Genomic DNA, 11,929 nt, shown 5'->3' with positions numbered 1-11,929 from the left:
ACTTCATAGGATTATATCAAATGACTTAATCACCATTAAATCTTGCCGCGATTCGAATCTTCCAACATTTCTAAAACTAAAGCTTTGTCGTATAAAAACTCGCTGCACCCTTTTGTACTTAACAACATCACCATTAACGTCGTAAAATCTGTAAAATTCTTAGGGCTTGTTGTAGACAATCCTCTAAAATGGGACGTGCATATCGACGCTTTGTCGAAAAAATTAAACTCTGCCTGTTTTGCATTAAGATCTGTTTCTAAGGAGCTTAACTTGTCAGTGGCTAGAACTGTTTATTATGCACTTTTTGAATCACATCTCAGATATGCCCTTCCATTCTGGGGTACGTGTTGTGCGACTCAATTTGACCGCATTTTCAAGCTGTTCGATATTCACTGGGACTAAACAGCAGAACTCATTGCCAGGACTTTTTTAAAAAATTAAAAATATTAACTCCTTCTTCCTTATTTATATTTGAATCCGTTTGCCTAATACGTAAGCATGTATCAGCTTCTCAAGAAAGGCCATCTCACACTTATCCAATCAGGAACGCGGAGCAAGATCTTTATTTACCTACCCCACGCTCAGAGTTAGAGTTAATATTATACAACTCGAAAAAAATGCACAATCACCTGCCATTTGAAATCAAATCCATAACATCATTTTCTTCATTTCGCAAAGCATTGAACTCTTATTTACTAGACAAGGCTTTCTACGCCGTAAATGACTTATATTTTGATAATCGAATTTGATCTTGTAAACACTGGTCTAATGTTTGCTATTACTATATTTAGTATAAACTTACTAGATATTTTTAAATCTTATTTTTATTTTTTTATTCTTTGACATTGTAAACATTTATAAATGTTTATTTTAAACAGTAAGACTGACTTCAGGACTCCTAAACGAGAAACCCGCTAAAACACATGAAAATGGGACACTCTGTACAATACTGTACATGTCTGTGGTGCTACTATCTTCTGCATATTAAAAAAAAATAGATTGGAGGGCACAATTCAAATATATAAACCGTAAAATTCAATTTGAACAAAAGGAATTATACTAAGATAAACTCAAAAATTCCTACGACCGATGATTTTAAGGGTCTCATTAGAAAATTTAAGAACCCTAAGCCTGAGCTTTGGCACCCGGTCATGTCTCGGGCCCACGTTTTAATATCTTCTGGTATTATCGTTAATCCAGAGACAACGCAGGTGTGGTCATCTCTGTCTAAATATTTCAGACACTTAATGTGCTCTAATGGATACGTATTTAGCTTGGGATTTCCCAACTCTTTCCTTTGGCTTGCTCAGGTAAATTATAAACTTTCAAAACGATATTTTAAATAGTTTTTTGTGAAGGCGTTTCAAAATTGACAGTTTTTGATATTTATTTGAGATTCGAAATGACATTCTTTTAGGCACTAGTGCTAACTGGCACATTTCGTCATGTTACGCAATACTGTCTTAATGTTCAAAAACTTCACTTTTCACTACTTTTGGGCACACTGGGGCATACTCTCACTTCTGATGTTAGATTAAGGACAGATAATTAGTCTTTTTACTTAAATTAAACCACTATATTCCTGTAAAATACGTTTTATTCCGCTTAAAAGTACGTGAACAGTTCGAAACACAAAACACATACACAAGGAGAAGTGCGAGCGCCTTGCTAAATATTGGAAAGTGAAATTGACGTTTAAATTTGACACTGTTGACAAGTCTACTGCTACTAGCGCCCCCAATATCGCTTGTAGGAACTACGGACTAGATTGTCACGCATGGCGGGAAGTTTAAAAAAATAAAAATTTTTAATTCTTCATTTATTTTTAATTATGACATAGATAAAAACACAAAAAATACACCATTTTTTAAAAATATGTTTAATATCAATATCAAATATACAACAGAAATTAATTTCACCACAATAAATTAATAAAATTAAAAAATAATGTTACAAGTAGATCAAGAGACAAAATTAATTATAACAAAACTGAAAAAAATGGCGTCATAGATGGCTTAGAAATGACGATATATATCATAATTTTGAAAGTAAAATTATATAGGAAATGTCATCGATCATCATTTTGAAGCCAACTGGACGATTATTTCAAACATACAAGCTGAGTTCGTTCATAGTGCTCTGAGAAATCTAGATAAACAAAGAATAATAAATTAAAAGTATTCCAGGGAAAAAGAGAGGAAAAACCTGTATCGTCTCTGATATCTGTCAGGGTTTTGTTGAAAGTGTCATCTTTTTGCTCGAAGTTTTCAGGTCGATTAAAAAGATGACATTTACAACAATACTTTGCCGTAACTTTCACAAATATCAGAGAGAGAGTACAGGTATTGCCTCTCTTTTCCTCTGGGATGCTTTATATCTGTTCTTCTTTGTTTACCTATATTTCTAAGAGCATAATGCCAAACACGACTACAGTATATAATAATTTCAATATCCTAAGTGGAAAGAAAAAAGATCACCTTTCTGTTTTGTACTATGGTCCCTTTCTTCCGATGGCTCATCTCGTTGATATTTAGGAAGGTATCCATAAAATATATATTTTATTATCGGTCCTGGGATGAAAAAATATAAAATTCAATTTCATTTGATGATCCTTTTCTGTCACCTAAATCAGGAGAATGACAATGAGCATGTTAAGATGAAAAAAAACTTATTTATCAACACTTACCTACACGTTAGTCCAAGGAGTTTTATCAAAAACCTATATTTGCCTAAATAATTTATGTATTCAATTTACAAAGCAAACTGCAGCGTGTAAACAAAAGAAATAAAATGGCGACAAGTCAACGTCAACGACCCGACAAGGAGAAAAGTGGTGTTCGAATAACAAATTATGGGTCACCAAAAATTGTTTTTGTCTCCTTTCAACGCACACTTTAGAAAGAAAAAGAGATGAACTGGAAAACTGAAAGAACGTCAAGGTTTTATCTGTCACTCTTGTCAATAATTTATCGGTAAGGAAGATTCCTAGAAAATCGCTTGTAGTCAAGTTTTCAACCATTGCCAGTTCTCCCATAAGAAGTGTCATCCACCTGGTTCGAAAGTCGATCTAAACTGACTAAACTTATAAGAATGATGCAACATTCGCAATATTGCTCCAGCTTTGTTTTTCAAAGAAGGGCCACGCTGCGGCGGTCTCGGAGATCAGGTGTTGTAAGCTGACGCAATTTAGAGAAGCCAGCCATCAAATATGTAATCGGCTAAGGCAATATTCGAAATATTTTATGAACAAATAAAAGTTAAATAAAAAGATAAATATTTTGGTATGCTCAAAATTTGCCGCCCCTAAAAATCTGCCGCCCCAGGCCCGGGCCTAGTTGGCCTAGGCCTAAGTCCGGCACTGTGTATTCAATGGCGTTGGAGAGTCCAAGAAATTCCGCTCTCTTTTTTGGTATACCCCCAATTGTATTGATTCCAACTGGCAGGGTACAGCATTGATTTTTGCGATACGTCAAGAAAAATCGCTGAAGGTGCGTATTCACATTCACAGACGAACGAACGAACGAATTGCTAGTGGACGGGGAACGCAATGATGAGAAATCCGTACTGAGAAGACCGCACGCATTTCTCTTCATTCGCGCGCCAGTTCAAATCAAATGTCAAGATATTGTTATAAACCTGTTTTTTTTTTTGTTTATATACCGTCATTGAATTATCGCTAAGCAAGTTACTGTGGAGCAGTGCGTAAGGAGTCGGGCTAGGAAGCGAGAGACCGGAGTTCGAATCTCGGCCGGGACATAACTTTTTATTTATTTTTTTGAATACTGTTGTATTCTATAGTTTATTTTTGTAGTATGAAAAAAAGAACTATTTATTCTGTTATTTTTTAATCTCCGTTATTAATATAAATTGATTGTTAGTACAATACCTCATTTAATATAAAATAATATTCTACTTTTTGAAATGTATCGGGCTCTAATTGTACCTAAAAGTAATATATTTTTAGTGATATACCATATTGTAAACTATTTATTTTTTATATTTCAGTCACTGAAAAAGTTAATTTGCATTGAATAATTGCCTACCATTAAAGGAAATTTGAGCTATATAATCCTTGATGGGCATATTCTGGGTATGCAAACACTTCCTTTAAATTTTGGGTGTCGTTCAACCGATTTATTCTCAAAACCAGAAACTTCTACATATAAAAAGAAGCAGAGGTCACTAATTATAATAAACTTCACCCTTGGTATTACTTCCACTAATTATAATAAACTTCACCCTTAGAATTACTTCTATCACAATTACAATACGTTCATCTGCATTGGCATTTTCTACTTTTCGATGGGAAACAATAAACTTCCCAATATTTTTTAAATGATGTAACAATTCCTCTTGTGGTTACTTTTCCATAGATATCCTCAACTCTGTCCTCATGTGAATTCAGAGGCAATGAAAATGAAAATTATTTACCATAACATCGCAAAATAAAAACCTAATAAACAATTTTATACCGAATATAGAAATAAATTTAGTATTTTTACCTATTATCGTCCAAATCCATGTTAATAGATAATTATTATTTTTAAATATATTTTTGGAACTGCTGGTTTTAGTAGTTATTAAATTAAACGAACTAAAAAGTCTTAAAAATAAACAATTCTTAACCATAACCTCAAAAATGCAGATCTCCTGTCAACTTTCTTTATTTTTTATTTATTCATTATTTTCCTAGTGACGTCACAGGTGGTATGCGCGAACTGAACGAAATTGGAGCCGCTATCGAGCATACCTTGTATTCTTTGTACCATGACGTCTAAACGCCTTTGATGTACCGACTCGAAGCGGATGGTCGAGCGCACGAACGAACGAACGGCCGCATGCGTTCGGTCCCCGTCTAAATATACCGCACTTTCATTCGTTCGTTCGTTCGTTCGGATAATGAATACGCACCTAAATCTGAAAGCGCACGCAGGCGAACGCCTTTGATGTGTACCGACTCGAAGCGGATGGTCGAGCGCACGACCGAATCCAGAACGGCCGCATTCGTTCCGTCCCTCGTCTAAATATACCGCACTTTCATTCGTTCGTCTGTTCACCGTTCAAGTTCGTTCTGATAAGAATACGCACTCTTAAATCTGGAAAGCGCACGCAGGCGGCGAACGCCTTGATGTACCGACCAGCTTTTATGTGTCGAGCGCATGACCGAACGAACGGCCGCATGCGTTCGGTCCCCGTCTAAATATACCGCACTTTCATTCGTTCGTTCGTTCGTTCGGTAATGAATGCGCACCTTAAATCTGAAAGCGCACGCAGGCGAACGCCTTTGATGTACCGACTCGAAGCGGATGGTCGAGCGCACGACCGATCGAACGGCCGCATGCGTTCGGTCCCCGTCTAAATATACCGCACTTTCATTCGTTCGTTCGTTCGTTCGTTCGTTCGGATAATGAATGCGCACCTTAAATCTGAAAGCGCACGCAGGCGAACGCCTTTGATGTACCGACTCGAAGCGGATGGTCGAGCGCACGACCGATCGAACGGCCGCATGCGTTCGGTCCCCGTCTAAATATACCGCACTTTCATTCGTTCGTTCGTTCGTTCGTTCGTTCGGATAATGAATGCGCACCTTAAATCTGAAAGCGCACGCAGGCGAACGCCTTTGATGTACCGACTCGAAGCGGATGGTCGAGCGCACGACCGATCGAACGGCCGCATGCGTTCGGTCCCCGTCTAAATATACCGCACTTTCATTCGTTCGTTCGTTCGTTCGTTCGTTCGGATAATGAATGCGCACCTTAAATCTGAAAGCGCACGCAGGCGAACGCCTTTGATGTACCGACTCGAAGCGGATGGTCGAGCGCACGACCGAACGAACGGCCGCATGCGTTCGGTCCCCGTCTAAATATACCGCACTTTCATTCGTTCGTTCGTTCGTTCGTTCGTTCGGATCGTTCTGATAATGAATACGCACCTTAAATCTGAAAGCGCACGCAGGCGAACGCCTTTGATGTACCGACTCGAAGCGGATGGTCGAGCGCACGACCGAACGAACGGCCGCATGCGTTCGGTCCCCGTCTAAATATACCGCACTTTCATTCGTTCGTTCGTTCGTTCGTTCGGATAATGAATACGCACCTTGATGTGTCACATTGAGTGGTCGAAGTTTTGCGTACTTACGAAATACATGTAAGAAATTGATACCATCTATTGGTCCTTTAATAATCGCAAACACTCTTGGAAAATGAGTTTTTGTATTCGAAATTTTCACACTAATAAATGACTGACAATGTTTAATGGCATCTACGGTCAAAAAGTGATTTCTTCCTACTACATACTCCAAATCCTCCAACGATTAAGACAACTTTAGCTAACAGGAATTCTTTGTCATTGGCTTCTTTCATAAAGCGTTCTATTTCCAGTTTTGTAAATACTTTTGATTTCTTTGTCTGATATCCGGAATTTTCTTTTTAAAAATGCAATAAGGTTTGTGAATTTGCTAATGTCTACGTTTCTGTTCAGGTAAATCATATGGTGCGGAGCATCGAATATTTACTCCACAGAGTTGACGGCAACCACGGAGTTGACAATTTTCTATCGAGTAAAACATTGCCTATCACCTCCAAACAACCACAACCAATATGATTTTAATTAATAGAGTAACCCCGGGTAACAACAACATTTAACACGTCCCGGTCAAGACTTCCCGATTTCACGGTTTATTACCGCTGTCACCAATCCCCTACAACGGCGACTTTAAGCCCCAATCAAACTACTACCCCTGTATATCGACTGACAACAGCCCTAGACAAGGTGTCGATAGAGTAATTGTAACATAACAAACACACATCCCCTCTCACGAAACTTACTAAAAAGAAAAAAAACTAGGGGAAGCCCTGGTATTTTGAGACGCGACTTAAAACTGCGAGGCAGCGCAGAATAGAAATTAGGGGAGATGTGTGTTTGCTTTCTCTTTAAAAAGCATTAGATTTAATCCTGGGACACGATGTAATCTTTTAGCGTTGGTTGTTGGGCGGATTTGAGATGGGGAGATGATTTTTTGACGGTTTGTGTATACAGGGGGATTTAGTTGTAATACACGGTATGTGTAGGGGTGTGGGGATATAGTTTTGGGTCTCCCCTAGAGTGAGGAAGAGCTTAAAACAATTTTAAGGCTTGTTGTTTTAGTGTTGTATTACTATTTATGTTTTGAACAAGCTAGGGGTGTTTTTTTTCTTTTAATTGTTGTATGCAGTTTATTGTGATAAAATTTACAGTAAATATGTATTATAACTACTATATTTTTAATATTTTTTTTAATGTGGTAGATAATGATATATATTATGTATATTAGGGTGAGTCAAAAAAATCGACTACTACTAAAAGTTTTTTTTTTCAGTTTTCTATTTTTTTTTGAAAATTGAACCAAACCAAACCAAATCATCAACTTAATTTTTTTTTAAATACGGACCTGATTTTTTTTTTTCAATTTAATAAAATCCTTTCATCACTCTTAAAACACTATACCGGGTGTTGCATCGTCGGACGGGACATAGGAAATCCCATGTAAATTTTAATGGGGTCAATTATTGGCTTCCCTAATTATTTTAGAGAAGAATTCTATTTAGGTTTATTGAAGAGCACTAAAACCCACATTCAAAAGAATAACTTTAAATATTTTTGATTAGCTCGTTTACGAGTTATCGCCGATTTCTTTTTAAATATTTCTCCTTTCTTATGTCCCTGTATTTACTTATGAGCACCAGTCAAGGTCAAAGATAACTGTCAAATGAAGTTGTCATTTCAGAAATTTACCTATTTAGTGCTTTATTATTATTGAAAACTCATTCCTACATCGGAAATCTTAAAGATGTATTTATAAATACAAATTAATATGAATTAAAGTAAAATAAATTAATCAATTACAAGGATAATTATAGTATTATTACAATATTCAATAACTTATTAATTTAGGTACTATTAAATGACAACTTCATTTGACAGTTATCTTTTACCTTGACTGGTGCTTATAAGTAAATACAGGTCCATAAGAAAGGAGAAATATTTAAAAAGAAATCGGCGATAACTCGTAAACGAGCTAATCAAAAATATCTAAAGTTATTCTTTTGAATGTAGGTTTTAGTGCTCTTCAATAAACCTAAATAGAATTATTCTCTAAAATAATTAGGGAAGCCAATATAATTGACCCCATTAAAATTTACATGGGATTTCCTATGTCCCGCTCGACGATGCAACACCCGGTATATAGTCACTTTGATATTTGCCGACGTTTCGTACAGAAAATTCCATCACCAGAATATTTTAAGCAAAAAAAAATAAAAAATAAAAATGCAATACGGCAAAAATGCATAAAAATTGAGCATCAAATTGCGGAACTTTGCCTCCATTTAACCGATCCTGTATCTCTTACGGTTTCAGAAATCCCAATGATGAGCGTCGAATTCGAGCCACCCTGTACATTAGTCAGTAACCAATAATAATAAATGATTATAAAAACATAATATTTCTTTTACTAAAGTGTAATATTCGTACATTACAGTGTGATTTTTAGGGATTTAAAATTATTACTTGACAAAATGGTGAAGGAATTTATTTAAAAAGTAAATTTAACTATAATAAATAATAATATTCTTCTTTATTAACTCCCATTAAAAATGCAGTTAATTTAGGCCATTCCATAACATTTAATAAATAAAAATTATTTAATAACTAATCTTAATTAAATATGTAGTATTATAAAAGTAATAAAATTACGAGCTATATTTTATACAGGATGTACCAAATTTTAGAGCGTTTAGCATATTAAAAATAATAATTATAATCGATACAGTAAAGATTAAATTGTCTGTAGTCTGTGCCCTGTATTTTTAGGCTATCCGGCATATACACGAGTACAAAAAAATTATATTTTCAAAAAAATTAAATAATTTTTAAATATGATTATCTTCCTGGGGAGCGGGACTGTAGGGTGACTCAGGGCCTACTCCGATTCTTCTGGGGTTTAACCATCCCGGATATCTAATAAGAAACAGTATAAACGCTGCCAAAACTATAATCACGCCCATCAATCCCACTATCAGGACTTTATGTGAATGTTTTCCATAGATTTCTGGATGACAGTGAACCAAATCTTCGTCTTTTAGCTCCAGAATCTTCCTGCTTCTCAAATCTTGCGGTGAAGCACACCTTAAAGAGATTTTAAGTTGTTTAAGTTGTATTTTTAAAGCTAAATAAGTATTTTGATATTTTACCTGATTTGTTTACCGTCGAACAACTCATTATCAAATTCCTGCAACCACAGGATCTCACAATCACAGTACCAAGGATTGTACAGCAAATTCACGTGTTCCATATGCCGAAACATAAACCTGTAAGTCGAATTGAGAGTTGTCAGTCCATTTCTAGCTAGAATCAAACTTTTGGGGTGAATATCTTTGGTTTTTGATGCCAGTCCAAAAGCCAACTCAGTAAACTCCTTTAAATTTGGACAGTCAGTTATAACAAGCTTTTCCAGAGCTTGTAAGTTGTAGAAAGCATAGTGATGAATGGATGCGAGGCTTGGCATTCTGCTAGCTCTCAGCACTTTAAGAGAGTGGTAGTTCAAATGACGCGCTGATAAATATGTTAGATTATTTCCAGATACATCCAGGTATTCTACTGAGTATGGTACCGAAGGAATTACTTCAAAACCATTGTCCATGATCTCCAGATGTGTTAAAGTAGTGTATTGTGTAAAATAATCTGGATGGAGCTCTTTCAAAGACAGATTATTCAATTTTAAATGCGTTAAATATGTATTAACTCCCAAATAACTATCCAGAATGTCCTTTGAACCATTTGTCATAAAGTTTCCGAAATTATTGTACCCTATATCCAGGTATTTCAAGGGAAGAGATTGAAAAATCCCTTGAGGTAGCTCTATTAACTGATTAAAACTCAATTCCAGATGCACCAAGTTTGCGTTAGACGAAAAAACATTGCTATTATCCAGAGATTTTATGTTGTTATGACTGAGATCCAGGTATCTTAAGTCAGTCATTTTAACGAAAAAATTCGTGTTGATGTAGTTGATTTTGTTGTAAGATAACACTAGGCGTCTTAATGTTGTCGGTGCATCAACAATTGAAGGATCCAAAGTGTCTATTTCGTTCAAACTCAGATCCAGGATGCTCAGAGTTAGGTTGCTGGGGAACTGTTCTGAGCTGGGGAACATCTTGAGGGATAGAGCTGTGCATTCGGCCATTGCACTGGGTAGCTTGGTGTCTTCATTGATGATTTTCTTGCACAAACATTTGTCTCTGAATTTTCCACTTGAGCACAGCGGTTCCAGGCTGGATGACCGGTGGAAAACCAGAAGAAAAACTAAAATTCCATAGCGAATAAACATTTTTCGTACTTTAAGGACATAGACGCGGTGGTTTGGGTGTAAGTACTTATCGTAAATAAAATAAATAGCTATAATTTAATAAAGATATATCTGGCAAGTGTGTTTGTTCATTATTTCTGTGTTATCAGTAAGATACAAAACGATAGGAACGGGAAATATGATTTATTCTATTTGCTTTTGGGATTTGAGAAGTTTTCGTAAATAGGTAACAGGAAAGGGGGTTTTTAATATTGCAAAATTTTGATTCAGAGACGAACTTAGCCCATTCAACCCCTAACTAAAGTTCTGAGTAATTTATTCGAGTGTCTTAGGCCGTTTTAGTATTCCCATTCCAGGTTACGAATGGAGTCTTCCATTGCTTGACTATTAAGATCTCCATGATTTCATCCATATCATTCAAACAATCTAAAATGTCAATATTCCATGGGTATATTGATAAATGAGGTCTAAATTATAAGAAAATGTACTTTCTACGAAAACTTGAAGGGATAGGTAAATAATGGTACAATACAATTTGATAGACAATTAAATTTTGCATCTGATTCTCCTAAAATATACAGGATGTTTCATTTAAATTAAACAAGTTACTGCCGTTTAAAGTTAGAAATTATTTAAAATAAATTTTTAGACAGTCTGTATGAGGTAGTATTATTTTTATTATTGCAACACAATAACTGATCAATAAATAAACTTCAGTAAATATTTAGTATTAAAAACTTTGATACCCTCGGAGAAATGAAGCCTTAAAATGTTTACTGCAATTTCACAAAATTGAAAATATCTCAAAAACGGTAAGGTTTAACGGTTTTTTTTAACTTTGAAATTTTTTACCGTTTTAAAAATTATTTTTTGCATGATATTAACAAATCTAATGCAAAGCTTTACATGTTTTGTGTAAAAAATAAAATTTTAGTCTGTGTTTTAGTAGAGAAAAGTTTTGAGAAAATAAATTAAGTACAGTACCTAGTATATAAGTAGTGAAAAAAGCCAGGCTTGGTATTTCTTTACATTTTATCTTTTTCATAAATTAAAAATCAAAAAAAAAATAAAAAACATACTGTTGCAGGAAGAAAATATTGAAACAAAAATAATACGATATACATTTTTTATTTTAAAAAAATCCATACAAATATCATACAGTGTACACATTTGTCACATTTTTCCATAAAACTTTTTCATAAAAAGTTACAAAAATGCTTATTAATATTTTGTATAATTCACTCTTTTTACAAACCTAGAGCAATACAAATTGCACGCAAGTTACATATTACAACCTTTATTTTTTTAAATTTACTAAAAAATAATACAACGAACAAAAGACATCTTAGTACGGCTCTGTTTTAAATACTTTTTTGTTTTTATTGAATATTTAGAGTAAATTTTAGCTGTCTTTCAATCGTTGTAAGGATTCCTAAGTGATATTATATATTTATTTACAAAAATATAAAAAAGTACATACTTAAATCATTAGGTATTTTTCGCAAATATTAGTAACCCAATTGATAAGATAAAACACTCGAAAATTTTATAAAATCACTTCAAGGTCATCAAAATTGTACATAG

At 34.7% G+C, this 11,929-nt stretch overlaps 1 protein-coding gene across 1 annotated transcript; it reads right to left on the bottom strand.

Annotated features, from left to right (window-relative positions):
- Positions 1 to 8,649: 8,649 nt before the first annotated feature.
- On the bottom strand, positions 8,650 to 10,444 carry LOC115891482 (carboxypeptidase N subunit 2-like). Its single transcript, XM_030911939.1, has 2 exons — positions 9,231 to 10,444; positions 8,650 to 9,165 (listed from the first exon to the last, which is right to left on the bottom strand). Exons 1-2 carry the CDS (start codon positions 10,364 to 10,366, stop codon positions 8,910 to 8,912), a joined length of 1,392 nt encoding a protein of 463 aa, XP_030767799.1. The 5' UTR covers positions 10,367 to 10,444; the 3' UTR covers positions 8,650 to 8,909.
- Positions 10,445 to 11,929: the final 1,485 nt, after the last annotated feature.

This window comes from Sitophilus oryzae, unplaced genomic scaffold, assembly GCF_002938485.1.
Source record: "Sitophilus oryzae breed Bouriz unplaced genomic scaffold, Soryzae_2.0 scaffold_1007_pilon_pilon, whole genome shotgun sequence".
NCBI classification, from domain to species: Eukaryota; Metazoa; Arthropoda; class Insecta; order Coleoptera; family Curculionidae; genus Sitophilus; species Sitophilus oryzae.
This window is presented reverse-complemented; position numbering and strand designations above follow the sequence as displayed.

Bases quoted from the DNA above. Each gene is read 5' to 3' on its own strand.
- LOC115891482 (XM_030911939.1), bottom strand. From the start codon at position 10,366: ATGTTTATTCGCTATGGAATTTTAGTTTTTCTTCTGGTTTTCCACCGG. The intron at 9,166-9,230 runs GTAAAATATCAA...AATCTCTTTAAG, and splicing joins TTCGACGGTAAACAAATCAG to GTGTGCTTCACCGCAAGATT.